Source organism: Anomaloglossus baeobatrachus, chromosome 7 (assembly GCF_048569485.1).
Source record: "Anomaloglossus baeobatrachus isolate aAnoBae1 chromosome 7, aAnoBae1.hap1, whole genome shotgun sequence".
Classification (NCBI taxonomy): domain Eukaryota; kingdom Metazoa; phylum Chordata; class Amphibia; order Anura; family Aromobatidae; genus Anomaloglossus; species Anomaloglossus baeobatrachus.
The window spans coordinates 68,217,447-68,237,465 of record NC_134359.1 but is presented as its reverse complement, the minus strand read 5'-3'; the positions used below and the strand labels follow the sequence as shown (position 1 = coordinate 68,237,465).

The 20,019-nt window shown below is 42.7% G+C and overlaps 1 protein-coding gene across 6 annotated transcripts in view; it reads right to left on the bottom strand.

The window, feature by feature from the left end:
* OSBPL6 (oxysterol binding protein like 6) overlaps positions 1 to 20,019 on the bottom strand; it is a 337,550-nt gene that overhangs the window by 88,022 nt on the left and 229,509 nt on the right. For all 6 annotated transcript variants that reach the window (XM_075317384.1, XM_075317383.1, XM_075317385.1 and 3 more), the window contains 2 exons: positions 8,627 to 8,759; positions 4,517 to 4,620 (listed from right to left, as the gene is read on the bottom strand). In XM_075317384.1, coding sequence (XP_075173499.1) covers positions 4,517 to 4,620; positions 8,627 to 8,759 — 237 coding nt within the window. The remainder of the gene's footprint in view (positions 1 to 4,516; positions 4,621 to 8,626; positions 8,760 to 20,019) is intronic.

Genomic DNA, 20,019 nt, shown 5'->3' with positions numbered 1-20,019 from the left:
AATGGGTTGCCCATGACAGCCGGGGATCTGCTGAACACACCCATGGCTTGTCATTACGGAACTCCTTTGAAAGTCAACATTTAACTGGCGTTCATAGGAAACCATGATTTTTGCTATACATAGTAATGCTGATGCACTGCTATGTATAACACAAGCAATCAGATGATCACAGCTTTCAGTCCCCAAAGGGAACTAACAAATACAGTAAAAAGTGAAGAAAAATAATGTTTTTAAAAATATAAAAAAAATATAAAAGTTCAAATTACCCCCCATTAAAAATAAAGCAAGGAAAAAATAAAAAAACTCATTAGCATTGCTGAATTTCTAAAAGTATGACCTATCAAAATGAAAATTAAATAATTCTTATTGGTAAATAATAAATAAAAATATCAAACTTTTTTTGCCCGCCTTCCACATTGCAATAAAATGTAATAAGAGGTGAACAAAATGTTGTATCTACTCTAAAACTGAATCATTAAAAATGTAAGCTCAGAAAAAATAAGCCCTCACATAGCCCTAGACTGCAAAAAATTGAAAAAAGTTTCAGGTTTCAGAAAATGGAGACACAAGCAAAAACTATTTTTTATACAAAGTTCTCAAAATAAAACTTCACAACTTAAATAAAAAAAAAAAGATGGAAAATGGTCCAGTCATGAAGGGGTTAAGAGGGGCTTTTCCATGTGTGATAGAAGGAGGCAAACATGTTAACAAAATCTGTAGCCGTTCAGATTTATGACCATATATTAATACACAGTAAGAATAAAAGATGTTTTAATTTTTATTTCATAAATCAATACCACATATGAAAATAAAAAGCTTTGCAATATATCTTATCAGGCAAATCTGTTTTTTTTATCTTCCTTTACTGATTTTTCAATGGAAAATCACAGGCAAAATCTGTATTCAGTGCAGACAAATTATATGATGACTGAGGTAGAAAATAACAGTTGGTGCTCATAACATTCTATGGAGGGGGAGGGGCTGGAGGCAGACACAGACATTCTGCTGCAAGTTTTCCTGAGGAGGAGGGAGGAGCTGGAGGCAGACACAGACATTCTGCTGCAAGTTCTCCTGAGGAGGAGGGAGGAGCTGGAGGCAGACACAGACATTCTGCTGCAAGTTCTCCTGAGGAAAAGGGAGGAGCTGGAGGCAGACCCAGACATTCTGCTGCAAGTTCTCCTGAGGAAAAGGGAGGAGCTGGAGGCAGACCTAGACATTCTGCTGCAAGTTCTCCTGAGGAGGAGGGAGGAGCTGGAGGCAGACCCAGACATTCTGCTGCAAGTTCTCCTGAGGAGGAGGGAGGAGCTGGAGGCAGACACAGACATTCTGATGCAAGTTCTCTTGAGGAGGAGGGAGGAGCTGGGGGCAGACCTAGACATTTTGCTGCAAGTTCTCCTGAGGAAAAGGGAGGAGCTGGAGGCAGATACAGACATTCTGCTGCAAGTTCTCCTAAACAACAGTTACAATTTAACTTATGAGCACCAACTTTCATTTTCTATCTTCGTAATGTCTTCACTGTATACAGATTCTACAACTTTTATCCTTGAATTGAGATTGAAAGATCAATCCTGGAGGTGAGAGAAGCATAATTCTCTGATAAGGTACATTACAAGGTTGCTTGTTTTCACGTGTACTATTGATTTATTAAATAAAAAATTAAAACGATAGTTACGCTTTAAGGGCACAAACCGCATCAAACAGTACAATACATTATAATGGACAGGGCCAAAACAAAAGGTAAGAAACGGATCTTGCAAAATGTATGTGGGTGGTGAGCTCTGTGTCATTGTGAGAAAAAGGGAGGGTGGAGGGCATCAGCTCAAATATAAGAAGGGATCTCCACAGACACTTCAAGTAGACATATAATAAAGAAGGGAATGAAAGTGTCAAAAGCGGGATCACCAAAATATGATTTTTATTGTACAAAAAATAAATACAAACATCCCAATGAAAGGGAAAAAAACACCAAAAAAGCTAAAAATACTTAAAATAGTGGAAGATGTTAACACTCAAAGTTCTGGTAAATAAGCAGAAGTGTTTTTAACTTTTTTGGTGTTTTTTGCCCTTTTATTGGGATGTTTGTATATATTTTTTGTATAATAAAAAATCATATTTTTGGTAATCACACTTTAATGACACTTTCTTTGCCTTTTTTTATTATATTCTCTGTGCCTTTGTAGTGGAACAATGAGAAAATATTACATAATTGAAAGGGCATAAAAGACTCCTCTTTGTGATTTCCATGCCAAGTAATATTTTTTTTTTCAAAAATGATAAATGAACATACAACACTAAAAAATGTAACTCTATAAATAGTGAATCTCTGGGTATTCGAAAACAAAATCATAGATTAAAAAGTTTACTGAAAACTCCGATAATATAATGAAAATATGAAATATACATAACTAAAATTTAAAACTCAATTTGTAAAAATAGGATATTAGTAGACACCTAAATCTACACTGCTGACCTTAGATCCGAGGCTCCCTGAAGGTGTGATGGTTGAACACAGCATATTGAGTGGATTTTACGGTCAGATGGATCTATCGGGCGTTATGTGACATGTCTATACAACATGCATTATGCAGCAGTTTAGACCTCAGTCAGCAGTTCCGTTATTTTCCGTGAAAGGTACGTAGACGATTATTCTTGGCAGACGCGAGTCTTTATATCAACCAGCTGTAATGATGCCTCCTGCTGTGCAGTCAGCATGACAAACATTGACCCAAAAATCAATAATGAAGCTGTTGTCAACTTGTCATTATTGCCCAGGTTGCCTTCATTGTGTTACTTTGCTTTGTTTGTTGCCAATATTTACTATCGAAATTGTGCACAGAACGCCGGTATTTAATAAGATTGCAAACCTCTGTATGACTGTGTGTTGTGTCACTCAGCCTTTCTTAAAGGAACCAACAAGCCTCCTGTTGGTATAAAGACTTGATGCTCTACTTTAAGTTTAAAGAGGGTGGACAATATTTTTATTGATGGCCTATCCTCAGGATAGGCCTTCAATAAATGATTGGTATGGGTGTGGTACCCCCACCGATCAGCTGTGAGCCCCAGCAGTGTCCAGACTCTCTCGAATGCTGAAATGACACAGCAGATCCATGAACACTATAGTGGTCATGAACAGGAACTGACGATCCACCGCATATTCATCCTCAGGATAGGCTGGATTTGATGATATGAGTTGAGGGGTGTTACATTTCATTAAATACCATCTTTGAGGTCTAGAGTTCTAGAAGGGTTACCATCACTAGTGATCGATGCTAGCTAAATGGTAAATGCCAGCTTCCCCAGTAATATAGCTGACTGGTCCAATGCCAACATCTTTGGTGGTTTACTGAATTGAAGCGGTCAATTCCAAAACCCCTGGTGGTTTAGGTTAAATATTGTATTGTAATCGTCTCTGGTAGTCTGGGTCAGAAAAAAAGGTTGCATGCATGTCCGGTGGTCTAGGGCAGTGGTCCCCAACCTTTTTTGCACCGGGGACCAGCTTTAAACAAGACCATTTTTCCATGACCCAGCAGGGTTGGGTGGGTGTGGGGCAGGGGCATTGGTCATATGGGGGCAGGGGTATGGAGAACAAACAGCTAGCAGAAGGGGAAAGAGGGCTGGACACATATGACTTTCTTGTCTCTGCTCCTGTCTGAGCAAATAAAGTAGCAGCATTATACATTGAGCTTCAGTATACAGCACTGCTACTTAGCAACGCTATACACCAAACAGCACCGTAGACTGGGGGGTGCTGGAGGGACCTCGGTGTACAGCGCCGTAGACCAGGCCCCCGCCAGCAGCCACCTTACTGTGGCCAGATCGTGGACTCACCCAGCCGCTCCCCACATAATGTGCTGTCCCGGGAGTCACGTCTACTGAGGCCAGACCGCCGCCCCGGCACGCCCTGCAAAATGTTTTCTGCCGGGAGCTGTCACATGTACATCTTCGATACTATTTAAGGAATAGTCTACGTAGGTTCTAACTTCATATCATCCCTCAACCTCAATTTAATGATTTTCTGCTACCTAGAGCTTATATATGGAGAATATCCTCCATCCCCCACAGTTGTATATGATAATAGTGTCATAAGGCTACCATTATGTGAAGCTCTGTGACCATTTAAAAAACACAAGGCTGGAAGTAAAATGCATTTATACTGGTCACTGATAATAGAAAACGACTTATATATATTATACGTTATTATATATTGCTAAGAAGTAGATTCAGATGAAAAGTTTGATCACACAATGGGCCAATAAGTATTATTCGTTGACGGCTATTGGAGGATTTGCAGTGTTTTCTGAGACTTATGGTACCAAGACTACATTTGACCTTCCAAGCTCACGTGTGTGTTTTGCTAGGACTGGTGTACCATTACTACATGTCATTCTTCCAGGCATTACACTCTATTAATATACAGCTCTGTGAGTCACTCATTAGGGGATTTTATAACCTTTTATAACCTTTCCAGCTGAACAGACTCTATTATATGAGACATTAAGTATAGCTATTACTGTACCTGCATGTCAATGAAATTGGGCGCAGACTGAGTCCTTTGCAGCATTTCGAGGTTATGAAGCAGCTTGCTAAGTTCAATCAGGTTGGACTGACATTTGGACAGATCTGCAAAATACAAAATAGTTAATCAGAACCATTAGATATACACTTCCTGTATATACATCCCCAATTCCAAATAAGTTGGGATGATGTGTAAAATGTAAAAAGAACAATAATGCAATGATTTGGAAATCTCCTACAGCCATATTTATCCACAGCAGGACATAGGATGTAGATCAGAAGGTGAAAGTTAGAAATGTTTCCATCCCATTTGAAAAAATTATCTCATTAAGAAAATTATGGCAGCAACACATTTAAAAAAAGGTCGAGAGAGGCTAGAAATGTAAGCGGTAAATTTTCAACTAAGTCACATGATGGCGCATATATAGAGAATGTTAGAGAGGCAGAGTCTTTCAGAAGCAAAGATGGTCAGAGGTTCACTAATCTGTGAAGAACTAAACCTAATAATAGTCGAATAATTAAAAAAAAAAGTTCCTCAAAATAAAAAAGCAATGTCTGTGAATATCCCCATCAGTACAAACTATCATCAAAAGATTCAGAGATTCCGTAGAAATTCATCTGCGCAAGGCTGATGTAATGGATGCTTGTGATCCTTAGGCCCTCAGGTGGTACTGCATTAAAAGATGGCATCATTCGGTCTTACAAATCACAGGATGAGCTCAGGAATATTACCAGAAATCATGGTCATGCAACATAGTTTGCATGCAACCCACAAATACAAGCTCTACCAGGTAAGGAAGAAGCCATATATCAACACAATCCAGGAATGCTGCCATCTTCTCTGGGCTAAAGCTCATTTAAAAGGAACCAACCAGTAGGATTATCATTTATAAAGTAAAGCCACTGCTTTACTGGTACTTTCCCCTGTCTACCTGCCTGGCCTTCCTCCCCCTGTCGCCATCATAGACGTTTATTCCGACGCAGGGAGACAGACAGCGTCGGAAATAGATAACTAGACCCGACCCATATATTCCTTTCCTGTTGCACCTGTCAATCAAATAGCACAGACGCTATGACTCTAGAGGAGAGGTTATCAAGGTACAGTTCTTGCATCTCTGATTCTATGGGGCTGCATTAGTACTTATGGTAAGGGCACATCTTCAAGAATGCCATCAAAGCTGAGCATTATATAGAGGTTTTAGAACAATATATGCTCCATCCAGACAATGTCTATTTCAGGGAAGGCCTTGCATATCTCAGCAAGACAATGCAAAACCACATACTGCAAACATCTCAGAAGTATGGCTAGACAGAATAAGAGTTTGGGCGATGCACCGACCGCCTGCAGTCCAGACCTTTCACCAATAGAAAACATTTGGTGCATTATGGAGCAAAATATCCGGCAAACAAGACCCAGGATTATTGAGCAATGAGAATCCAACATTAGAGAAGAAAAGCATAACATTCCTCTCATGATTCCTCTGTGCAGAGCATCTTGCAGACTTGAAGATGCTCTGCTGCGTTTTCCTGAATTACAGACCTGGCAGTGATACGATTCCTTTGTGCAGAGCATATTGCCTTTTGAGATGCTCTGCTGCACTTTCCTGAGTTACAGAGCTAGCAGTTTGATTGACAGCACAGGATTCCATGTTGGTGCTGATTACTCAGGTGTTCCACCTTTCTGGTAATGGCTCAGGCTTCTTTACTGAGCACGCTCGCCCAAAATCTTGCCAGTTGTAGTTTCTGGTTTTGCAGTTGTGCTGTTGGCTTATGTCTTTGCTAAGGTTCTGATCTTTGTTTTCTGACCCCGGACCGTTATTTGATTCCTCTCTGCCCACTCCCTGTTCCCGTCGTGACCTCCTGCCTTTTGACCTCAGACCGTTACCTGACCGCTTGGTCCCTGAACTTATTACGTGCTCTCCTGGATTTCTGACCCTTGGATTGTGACCTCACTACGCCCCTGTTTACTCCTTGTGCTCATACGTGTCCTCCCATTACCAGACCCTGGCTTTCCTGACTACTCTTTCGTCCATACTTCCCGTAAGTAGTGGCTAGCATCACATTTCCTCTCATAAAACTCCAGTAATCGATCTCCTCACTTCCCAAACTGTTGTAATAAGACGAAGGGTTGCTAAACATGGTAAGCATGGCCATCTCCTAACCTTTTTTTATCAATTTATTATTTTTTTTTTTCAAATGAAACAGAAAAATATCCAACATTGACCTAGTGGTCTGTGTCCTCTATGGTCTATTCTGAATAAAATATGACAATAATGGATTTCCAAATCTTTGCTGTCTTGTTTTCTTTTTAAACAGCGTCCCAACTTTTTGGGAATTGGAGTTGAACATAAAACAGAAAAAATGCAGCATGTAATATCTATTTTAGTAAATAATGGCCATATCTATATAATTAAAATTCTACTTAGCATCCCCCTCGATAATCATTAAGTGGATACAGCCAAATGTTCCATTAACATTCCTCTATGTTACGTTCCATGACGGTAACACAAAAACAGAAAAGAGGTAATTGGATTATTGTCTGGCATATTAAATCTAAATTGAGATTTGATGTGATTTATATAGTTAGAATGGAAGACTGAAAATAGGAAATGCTGTCCAGAGAAAAAAAGAAATATTAATGCCGCGTATTACATTCTGTCGCTTGAGGAGCGCAGTTCACCGCAGGGCTCTACCCTTCACAGAGGAAAGTTACTGGTGGCAAAATTTGACTATTAATAGGAAAATGGAAGAAAAATCAATATCTTCTGTATAACAAGAAGGATTATTTGCATCTTTTCCTGTGGGTATAACATAAATGGCTGCCTCAAAAAAATACCAAATATCTATGGGTCCCATCTCTGAGATTCACATAACTGGAAAACGGTGGTCTGGTGGTGAAATTGGCTTGTAATCTCAATACAAATCAATGGAGATTTGGGCGGAATAATTTTGCTAAATATTTTTTTTTAATCTGGTGAAAATGTCCCTATTCTCCCTCTTGAATCTGGGGTTGTTTTCCTTTTGTTCATACGCCTTTTCATTCTTGAGATATGACCTGCTCTTCCCTGTGCGTAAATCTGGTCTTGTTGGCCAACTGGGCGTGATTTTCAACTCTTCTCTATGTGAGTTCTCTTAAGGGTCATGGCCAGTTGAATAAAAAGACTAGAATTACAGTGGAACTATGGTTTACGAGAACAATCCTATCTGGGAGTGTGCTTGTAAACCAAGTTACTCATCTAGCAAAGCAAAATTTCCATAGGAAATCATTGCAATGCAGACAATTCGTTCCACAACTTGTTAAATTTCCCATCCTGGTCCCCTATTGTATCATTCCACACACATACAAACAAGTACAAACACATACAAAAACACACATATTATGCTCACCTTACCTTCCGTTCCATCGCCGGGCTCCTGGATCTTGTAGTTTGTTGGTACATGATGTGTATCGGGTAACCATCGCGACCGATGCCGGAGCTTCTGCTGCCAGAGCGCTGACGTCAAAGACAGGCGCCGCTTGCCTCTAATTGGCCAGTGCGCTGCCTTTGAGAAGTGGCTGACAGCGGAAGTTCCTCCATAGTCGCGATGGTTACCCTATACACATCCTGTACCGGCGAACTACAAGAACCGGAAGGCCGGCGATGGAACGGAAGGTAAGGTGAGCATAATTTGTGTGTGTGTGTGCGTGAACTGCAAGAGCGGGTCAGAGAGCGGTGAAAGTACGGAACCGGAAGTGTGTGCGGTATTTGCTCGTACAGCAAAGCATGCTCGCAAACTGAGTTACAAATTTACAGCAAGCTTTGCTCGTTAAGTGGAATACTCGCACACCAAGTTACTCGTAAACCGAGGTTCCACTGTAAATATAGGGAAAAGGATTCATATCTCAGGAATTGAGAGGCACAAGAACAAAAGAAATACAAGGCCAGATTCAGGAGAACCACGGCATTGCACCAGGTAAAAGTGTTATATACAGTATTTATGGCAAGTGACAGGTCCTTTTTAATGCCCAAGAGTATACAACAATACTGTGTTATAATTACACTATAGTTCAGGGATTCTATCCATATAATACATTAGTATCATTGCAGTTAAACCTAACGGCGCACTCTACCTTCTGCACACTTGTCCATTTCCTCCGAGTCCTGTAGCCATGCCACAACCTTACTCTGACCAGTGGTACATGTGGCGGGGAGGCTGCTACTGCAGGGGATAGGAGACTGCCACAAGAAGTTATTCTGTGGAGCCTATGGAAGAACAGAAAAAAAGAACATAATCTAGGTACAATATAAAATAAATAATAATAATATAGTACATTGGACCAATTACAATAAATGCAGTCAACAAGATAACTTTTTCTTGCTGCATATATCTGATTTGGAATTCTCAGGCATGGCATTTAGGAAAAAATACATGTAATTTTGAAATGATATATTTGCAAACACTAAAAAAGCAAAAATCAGGTTAAAACTTAAGATCCCCTAGAATTAAAGAGACACAAGATCAGCCATTTGTGATAGGGAGCAACGAGCTGCCTTAAAGGGAATCTGTCAGCAGGTTTTTGTTACCTCATCTGAGAGCAGCATGATGTAGGCAAAGAGATTCTGAATCCAACAATGTATCACTTAGATTACTGGCTGCAGCCGTTCTGACAATTGGAACTTTTAGCTTTAGTCATGCAGCTGAGCCCAGGGAGCAGTCTCCCTCATACCAGGCTCTCTATAGTGATTGTACATTGATAGTGAGGTGTCAATGCAGACTTCTGTGCACCTGCCAGCTAGACCTAGCAATGATAATCACCAAGTGATAAAGCCTTAAGTAAACAACAGCATGGAGTCTGATAAGAGAGGCATAGTTGATTTTTGTTGTTAAACTCCTACATCATGGTGTCCCCAGATTACATAGCAAAAACCTGCTGACAGATTCCCTTCAACAGTATTAAAAAAAAGTCACAATCCCTGTGGGTGTCCTTTAAAGTGAACCTGACAGCTGATACATCCTGATACAAACAGGATCCACAGAAGCCTGTATCAGTCACTGGCTGTATGATCTCAGCCAGGTATGTTTAACTCTGAAACACAACGGCGTTTCAGAGAAAACTGGAAATGAAAAGCGACATCTCCCCATCCACTTCCTTGGATTGACAGTTCTCTGCTTATGTGAGTGTACAATAAAAATTTGCTGGAAAAGACAGGCGCAAATAGGGTCTTATCCTGGTGGTACCAGAATAAACAAACAGGGAATCACTCACCTGGGGTAGCTGTGAGAGTCACAACTACTTTAGGAGGAAGTAAACAATACCATGACGGCTGCTGCAGACCCAGAAGATGAATAGATACACGTAACATAGAAGGAAAGGGTTAACCCGCTCTGCCGTGTGGAATGAGGAGATCACTCGGGAATATATTTGTGATTTTATTATTCAACGCGTTTCAGAGTCTTGAGAACTCCTTCTTCAGGAGTCAAAATCACTGATGTACAACAGGGATTTTGATTCCTGAAGGAGTTTTCAAGACTGAAACGAGTTGAATAATAAAATCACAAATATATTCCCGAGTGATCTCCTCATTCCACACGGCAGAGCGGGTTAACCCTTTCCTTCTACTCTGCGTAATATTTGTGTGTACAGACAGAAACCTGTCAATCCAGGACAGCGGGTGGGAAGCAGCCACTGGGGACCAGCCTGTCTGATTAGTCTTCAACGCATATCAGTTCCCGGCGGCTATTAGCCTATGCATTTCTCTGAAACGCAACAGCGTTTCAGAGTCAAACATTTCTGGCTGAGATTATGCAGCCAGTGCTCGATATTTAAATGTGATACGGCCAAAATTGTCATTACTTCTCTCTGCCGGATTATATACTGTATTTTTCTTTACTTTACTTATATAGAGCCATCATACTCCACAGCACTCTACAGACATGGTCATCACTGTCCCCACAATCTGAATTTCACCATCTGCCATTGGAGTAACCGGAGGAAACCCAGACAAACATGCGGAGAACGTACAACCTTTTGAAAAATTTTAAAGATTTTCTGGGATATGAACTTAAGTTTTTAGCACTGCAAAGTAATAGTGCTAACCACTGAGCCACCATGCTGCTCACGTGTAATTTTGGATGGATAGGCGCTATCTGGTGTGATGTAAGAGCGGTAACATGAGTTCTGAGCCCAACAGATTACTTCCTCCAGTTAATAATAATAATAATAATAATCTTTATTTCTATAGCGCCAACATATTCCGCGGCGCTTTACAATTCAGGAGGATCATATACAAACAAATAACAGTTATAGAAAATACAATTTTTAGAGGGGAAAAAAAGACAACCCTGCTCGTGAGAGCTTACAATCTACAATGAGATATGGGGGGGGGGGGGGCAAGGTACAAGTGCTTATTTACAATGACAATCCAGCCATCTAAAGGAAATGGGGGATAGACAATGGTTTCCTGGACTAATTGGCCTGAACCTTGAGATGCATTTGGGTGGCATGGAGTTTGACGTAGGGTTATGTTGTGAGACGTTGTAGAGGGACTGTGTGGATTGGATTTGATTAGGGAGTGTGATAGGCCGCCCTAAAAAGATGCGTTTTTAGGGAGCGTCTGAAGCCGAGTCAGTTATGATTCGTCCTAACTTCTTGGGGTAGAGCGTTCCAGAGGGTTGGTGCAGCTCGGAAGAAGTCTTGGATCCGGGAGTGGAAGGTTCGAATTAGTGTGGATGTTAGTCGAAAGTCGTTTGCAGAGCATAGAGAATGGGTAGGGTGATACAAAGAGGAGGGAGGAGATGTAGGGGGTTGCCGCACTGTGGAGAGCTTTGTGGGTGAGAACAAGCAATTTGAATTGGATCCTGTGATATATGGGCAGCCAGTGCAACGACTGGCACAGTTGCTCTCCTCTCCTGACACAACACAGGGGCACTCCACAATTTAGCAATAAATGAAGTTCGACACTTGCATAAATCTTTCTTCTTTTTTCTTATTCCATTTTTCAGAAAAATACAGTCGTAACAGTGATGCATTTCGGTCAAGTATCTCAGACCTTTCTCAAACATGACATTTACTGGCTGCTACTACTTTTCTTTCATAAGATATATTATAAGTCTCCTATATTGATAGGCACTGCTTTGTTATACAAAGGCTATGAAAATAGGTAAATGGTTCATTTTTGGTCATCTAAAAGTTTAGAAATGTACACTCATTGTGTAAAGCCACCAATATTTCTTGAGACACGCTCCAAAGACTCTTTCTCTGTAAAGCCAAGGAGATTTTAACAAACTTTTATTACTTTTGATACATCCACTTTTTTTGCAGAAATGTACTGATCTTAGGGCATCGGATTTTCGGTCGGATGGCACATTTACTAATCTTATTCTATGGGGCCGTGCACAAGTCTGATTTTCTTCCGTGGACTGAGTTAGTCCGATCAACGTAATGGCAGCATGTCCAAGTTGCATTTGAACGTCGGGTAAAGCGGGCTTTACACACTGCGATATCGGTCCCGATATCGCTAGCGTGGGTACCCGCCCCCCATCTGTTGTGCGACACGGGCAAATCGCTGCCCGTGCCGCACAACAACGCCCGGACCCGTCACACTACTTACCTGCCCGGCGACGTCGCTGTGACCGGCGAACCGCCTCCTTTCTAAGGGGGCGGTCCGTGCGGCGTCACAGCGACGTCACTGAGCGGCCACCCAATAGAAGCGGAGGGGCGGAGATGAGCGGCCGGAACATCCCGCCCACCTCCTTCCTTCCTCATAGCGGCCGGGAGGCAGGTAAGGAGAGCTTCCTCGTTCCTGCGGTGTCACACGTAGCGATGTGTGCTGCCGCAGGAGCGACGAACTACATCGTTACTGCTGCAGTAACGATAATCGAGAATGGACCCCCATGTCACCGATGAGCGATTTTGCATGTTTTTGCAACGATGCAAAATCGCTCATCAGTGTCACACGCAAAAACATCGCTAATGCGGCCGGATGTACGTCACAAATTCCGTGACCCCGACGACTCAGCATTAGCGATGTCGCAGCGTGTAAAGCCCCCTTAAGTGTTTCTTATATTTAACCCAAACCCTAAGGGGTACTTTGCATGTTGCGACATCGCTACTGCGATCTCGTCGGGGTCACATCGAAAGTGGCGCACATCCGGCGCCAGTAACAATGTTGCAACGTGTAAAGCCTAGATGCGCCGATTTACGATCGCAAAAGCGTCGAAAATCGGCGATCTGTGGAGCGTCGGCCAGTTACATAATGTCGGGACGACCGCTGTTACGATGTTGTTCCTTGTTCCTGCAGCAGCACACATCGCTGTGTGTGAAGCCGCAGGAGCGAGGAACATCTCCTTACCTGCCTCCACCAGCTATGCGGAAGGAAGGAGGTGGGCGGGATGTTTACGTCCCGCTCATCTCCGCCCCTCTGCTTCTATTGGCCGCCTGCCGTGTAACGTCGCCATGACGCCGCACGACCCGCCCCCTTAGTAAGGAGGCAGTTCGCAGGGCAGGTAAGTGCGTGTGAAGCTGCCGTAGCGATAATGTTCACTACGGCAGCAATCACAAGATATCGCATGTGCGACAGGGGAGGGTACTATCACGCTCGGCATCGCTAGCATCGGCTAGCGATGTCCCAGCGTGCAAAGTAGCCCTAACACTTGCCCATCAAAAAAAAAAAAAAAATCAGACCGCACTCTGATGACATCTGAATGCAGTCCCTGATTTTTTTTCCGTGGACTGAGTTGGTCTGAGCAACATAATGGCAGCATGTCCAAGTTGCATCTGAACGTCGGGTTACTGTTTCCTATATTTAACCCAAACTCTAACACTTGCCCATCAAAAAAAAAAAATCAGACCACGCTCTGATCACATCCGAATGCAGTCCCATTTTTAAAGACTACCACAATGGAGAAGATAGAACTTTTTTTTTCTATTGGATCCAACTATGGCCAAACTCTGATCAGAGTGTGATTATCATAACACTGGGGAAAGCAATTTTTTAGGAGTTAGGTCAGACAACTGTTCTTAATTAATTTTTGGATGCTGAATCCAGAAATGATCTCAGTTTTTCTCTATCACGTCAAGTTTTTGAACTATAGGATTTTTGTCTTCTCAAAAATATGTAAACTACTGTACCTAAAAAGTGTTTGTTTTTTTTAAATAGTACAAATATGAACAAAAAATGAAATATATAAGAAATAGGCACTGTCTCAGTTGTGACTACTCTTACAAGTTGCCACGTAGCTCTATATGAGTCGAATTGTACTCAGATAACAAGTCTTATTACAGAAATCAGTGCAATTGTGCTTCTATGGCAGGTAAGTTGAGGAGGAAACACTTGACGTGATAGAAAAAAACTGACTACATTTTTGGAATCAGCATGCCAATTTTAGTATAAATCAGCTCAAAAACCTAACTCAACAGAAATTTTTTTTCAAATTGTTCCCCAGTGTTATTGATCCGATTTTCTTGGATGACAAATAATACGCTCGTCTGCACCTAGCCTTGGCATCATTAGCAGTCCAAGGAGCCACGTCTGCAAACTAACAGAGAACTAGGGACCATTTTTTTCTATCAAAAGGTCAAAACTATCAAGGTCTAGCTTCTCCCAACAGACGAGCCACTTACCACCCACACACATCATATACCAGGGTATTAATATTTTATACATCATTCTGATCTCATGTATATTTACCTCTGACTCATACTGATGACTTTTTACTTACATAACCATTTAAATTAACAAATCCGTACAACATGAATAATAATGCAGCTATTAGTGATTAGTTTCAAGACAGAATCCTTGAATGAAAATCTGTTATTGACTATACCATGATTACAATATTACACCCAATGTCATACTCAGGAAAACACTGCAAAGCTCCGGCCTCTCAGCGCCTCGCTGCTGCTTACTGCTGATAATTTAGGATCAGATGCATAACGTGAATCTCCTGGACCCCAAAATTCAATATAAAGCTGCTGTCCACCCATGTGGCGACAGGCCTTTTAGACTCAGGACTTGGTTACAACTGCAACGTCTGCACCTCCTATGGTCAAAATCATGAAATCTAATATATAAAGCTGAGCGTATGTATTTGTGTATGTATATATGTGTGTGTGTGTGTGTATGTCCGCTAAAGGAATTTGCACCGCCGCATTTACAATCATGAAATTTTGCACAGACACCCCATGTGACTATGTTTTGACAGGAAAATGTAACCCCGCGCTTTACAGTTGCTCTCCAAAAAACCTGCCTCCATTAAAATAAATGGAGCTGCGAGCTATTAGGTTATTAATAGGAACTGTAATTGGTTGCTATAGGAACAAAATAAATTGTTAGTATAAGAAGCTTATGTGTGAGGTAATAAGATGTCAGTGAGGAGACGGATAGAGAGAGAGACAGAAAGACACAGAGAGACAGACAGACAGAGGCAGACAGACACGGAAAGAGACAGACAGACAGGGAAAAAGACAGAAACAAGGAAAGAGACAAGGAAAGAGACAGAGACAAGTAAAGAGAAAGGGAAAGAGACAGATGGGGAACAAGACAGATCTGCAACAAGACAGACCTGGAAAGAGACAGACCTGGAAAGAGACAGACCTGGAAAGACACAGACCTGGAAAGACACAGACCTGGAAAGACACAGACCTGGAAAGAGACAGACCTGGAATGAGACAGACCTGGAGAGAGTCAGACCTGGAAAGAGACAGACCTGGAAAGAGACAGACCTGGAAAGAGACAGACCTGGAAAGACACAGACCTGGAAAGACACAGACCTGGAAAGAGACAGACCTGGAATGAGACAGACCTGGAAAGAGACAGACCTGGAAAGAGACAGACCTGGAAAGAGACAGACCTGGAAAGAGACAGACCTGGAATGAGACAGACGGGGAAAGTGACAGACGGGGAAAGAGACAGACGGGGAAAGAGACAGACCTTGAACGAGACGGAGAACGAGACAGACGGGGAGACAGACTGGGAAAGAGAGATGGGAAAAGAGACAGACCTGACATGAGACAGACATGGAACAAGACAGACGGGGAAAGAGACTGACAGACAAATAGAGAGAGACAGACACAGAGATAGAGAAAGACAAACACAGAGACTGATACAGAGACAGACAGAGAGACTGATACGGAGACAGACAGACAGACTGATACAGACAGACAGAGACAGACAGACAGACAGACAGATACAAACAGAGACTGGGAGAGAGACAGAGACAGTTACTATCCTGGGCAACGCCCGGGTACTACAGCTAGTATATACATGTTTTAGATATTACGCAACACTCTAAATTAACAACAAAACAGAAAGATCTATATTTTGGAGAGTTTGAAATTTTCTTAAAAGGGAATCTGTCACCAGGTTTTTGCTCCTCCATCTGAGAGCAGCATAATGTAGAGACAGAGACCCTGATTCCAGGGATGTGTCACTTACAGTACTGGGCTACTTGCTAAATTTTCCTTAACATTTCTGATTTCATTGCTGCAGATCTACCAGTTCTCTGAATGCGGAGTCCAGTATAACCCCGCCCACACCACTGATTGGTAGCTTTCCGTGCAGATTGTGAATAGGCAGAAATCGGCGAATCAGTGGAGAGGGTGCGGTTATAAGAGATCATGGCTACATGCCAGTAAATTCACTAGTCTTCTAGTGATAATCTCCTACATATAAAGCATATTTTGTCAAAATTGCAGCAAGCAGCCTAGTAAGTGACACATTGCAGGAATCAGGGTCTCTGTCTGTACATTATGCTGCTCTCAGTTTAAGTGGCAAAAGCCAAGTGGCAGATTCCCTTTAAAAGGGATTGTCTGGAGTTAAACAACTTATGACTTTTGCAAAAGATAGGTCATCAATATGAGATCAGTAGGGGTCTGATCCCCGTCACCCCTACCGGTCAGGTGAAATCTGCTCCTGATGTGGCCGGATGTAAGCAATGTATAAGGGAGAACAAAATAGCCCCCTACATTGTTTGGTGGCTGCTGCTGAGCACTGTTGTTTAACCCCCATTCACAAGGTGGGTTTGCTGGGTGTCAAGACACCCAATGATCTCATATTGATGATCTATCTCATGTATAGGTTATCAATTGTTTACTTCTGCACAATCCCTTTAAAGAATATTGGTTGCCCGAACCTCGGGAACCATGAATCAGTCTGGCGCCGTAATTTCAGCCAAGTATGTTTTACTATGATATATTCACGGTGCCAGTGGACTGGGGAATACCAAAGTAAGCTTGTAAAGAATTTTCACTGCTCTCCCGAGAATCACGCATACAAGTGAAAATTATTGGAGAACTTGGTACATGTGGTAAAATATTACATGGGGGTATGCAGTGATGCTTGCACTGTGCATTACTCTGAAATGCTGCAGTATACATACCTACATACAGTTTCCTTAAAGGGAACCAACCAAGCAGGATTTTTATATATAAAGCAAAACCAGTGCTATACTGGTGCTAGGATGCTGAGTGTAAGCATAGCTTTTGTTCTGATACTGGAGGTTTTATTTCAGAAATACCGTATATGCCGGCGTATAAGACGACTGGGCGTATAAGACGACCCCCAACTTCTGCCCTAAAAATATAGAATTTGGGATATACTCACTGTATAAGACTACCCCGCTCCCAAATGAAAAAAAGTCTGCTTTGATTGCAACATGTTAATTTTAATTCCGCGAGAGCCGTACAATATGTTTTTAAAGGGCCATTGACAGATCAATCGCTCCAATGTTCACTTAGTACAGCAAGGAATGCTCCTCCCTGCTGTATAAAGCCACAACTGGACTGAAACAATGGTACTACACTCTGCTACAAACTGACACACACAACTCTGCTACAAACAGACAAACACACACAACTCTGCTACAAACAGACAAACACACACAACTCTGCTACATGCAGACAAACACATACAACTCTGCTACATGCAGACAAACACATACAACTCTGCTACATACAGACAAACACATACAACTCTGCTACATACAGACAAACACGTACAACTCTGCTACATGCAGACAAACACACACAACTCTGCTACAAACAGACAAACACACACAACTCTGCTACATACAAACACACACAACTCTGCTACATACAGACAAACACATACAACTCTGCTACATACAGACACACACAACTCTGCTACATACAGACAAACACACACAACTCTGCTACATACAGACAAACACACACACACAACTCTGCTACATACAGACAAACACATACAACTCTGCTACATACAGACAAACACATACAACTCTGCTACATACAGACAAACACACACAACTCTGCTACATACAGACAAACACATACAACTCTGCTACATACAGACAAACACATACAACTCTGCTACATACAGACACACACAACTCTGCTACATACAGACAAACACACACAACTCTGCTACATACAGACAAACACACACACACAACTCTGCTACATACAGACAAACACACACACACAACTCTGCTACATACAGACAAACACACACACACAACTCTGCTACATACAGACAAACACATACAACTCTGCTACATGCAGACAAACACACACAACTCTGCTACATACAGACAAACACATACAACTCTGCTACATACAGACAAACACATACAACTCTGCTACATACAGACAAACACATACAACTCTGCTACATACAGACAAACACATACAACTCTGCTACATACAGACAAATACACACAACTCTGCTGCTCTGTGGGGCCTGCACCCGCGGCTCGGCGGGTACAGCACCCGCGGCATCGGCGGGGGGGGGGGATTGGCAGGGCATACATCTGGGGGGTTAGAAGCAGCTCACCGGGGCCCATAATGGGCACAAGTCCCCCTGTGTTAGATATCTCCCCCATAGTGCTGCCCATGGCCCCTATATAGATCGCACAAGTCCCCCTGTGTCAGATATCGCCCCCATAGTGCTGCCCATGGCCCCTATAGATCGCACAAGTCCCCCTGTGTCAGATATCGCCCCCATAGTGCTGCCCATGGCCCCTATATAGATCGCACAAGTCCCCCTGTGTCAGATATCGCCCCCATAGTGCTGCCCATGGCCCCTATATAGATCGCACAAGTCCCCCTGTGTCAGATATCGCCCCCATAGTGCTGCCCATGGCCCCTATATAGATCGCACAAGTCCCCCTGTGTCAGATATCGCCCCCATAGTGCTGCCCATGGCCCCTATATAGATCGCACAAGTCCCCCTGTGTCAGATATGGCCCTTAGGCTGCTGCCCATAGGAAAATAAAACCCTCTTTCCTTACCTCCTCCAGCGCTGAGCTCCCTCCTGTCTGGCTCCGTGCTTCTGTTCTTCCACTTCCTGGTTCTCAGTGCGGTCATGTGATCGGCACAGCAGGCTGAGCTCTCTGCCTGATCACAGTGGAAGCAGGGACACGGGGAGAAACGCTGCAGGGGTAAGTAAAGCTTTTTTATTTTAGAATGAGCAGCAGCCTGGGGGCCAAATCTAACACAGGGGGGTGCATGTGCGATCACAGGGGGGCGCAGGCTCATAGAATATGCACCGCTGCTCCAGCCCCTCACTGCGTGCGATTTCAGCACCATTGGAGATGGACAGCGGCTGTGCATATTATATGAGCGGGTGCAGGAGATCAAAGGATGCAGGCCGCAGCGTTCCCCTGTGCTCCAGAGCTGCTGCCCCCACCTCCCCTGGACGCTGCAGTGTACATACACCCCCCCCGTATATCCGGCGTATAAGACGACCCCCCACTGTAGCCATTATTTTAAGGGGGTAAAAAGTCGTCTTATACGCCAGTATATACGGTATGTGCAAGTAAAGTTCCGGCAATGCACTGCTATTTGATTGACAGGTGCAACAGGAAGAGAATATGTGGGTCGGGTCTTGCTATCTATCCCCACCCCTGTCTGCCTGCCCGGCCTTCCTCCCTCTGTCGCCATCATAGACGTTAATTCCAGCGCAGGAACAGAGGAGCAGGAATAGATAGCAAGACCGACCCGACCCACATATTCACTTCCTGTTGCACCTGTCAATCAAATAGCAGTGCATTTCTGTAACTTTACTTGCACATATTTCTGAAATAAAACCTCCAATCTCAAAACAAAAGCTATGCTTACATTTAGCATCCTAGCACCAGTATAGCACTGGCTTTACTTTATATATGAAAATCCTGCTGGTTGGTTCCCTTTAAGCAGAATATCCACCTGTACCATGAACACAATCTATAAAGCATCTAGTTAGAGACTGGACGCTTAAAATGTGACCATATTGTTACAATAACAGTAGATCTGGTGTCCTTCTGGTGCCGGAAAGTTTAGCAATTTGACCCGACATTAAAAACTTATCCAAAAATGACCTCAATACTTCAGAAATTCATTTCCATCTTGAGTCACAATCTCAAGCGAGACAGCTGCTATAAAAAGAAAAAAGCCCATTCCATATATAGAATTAATCATGGAAAACACAATTCAAACACTTAAGAAAATCAAATGTACGACTGACAGATGATGGGAACAGAGAGCCCTAATAATCATCCACTGCC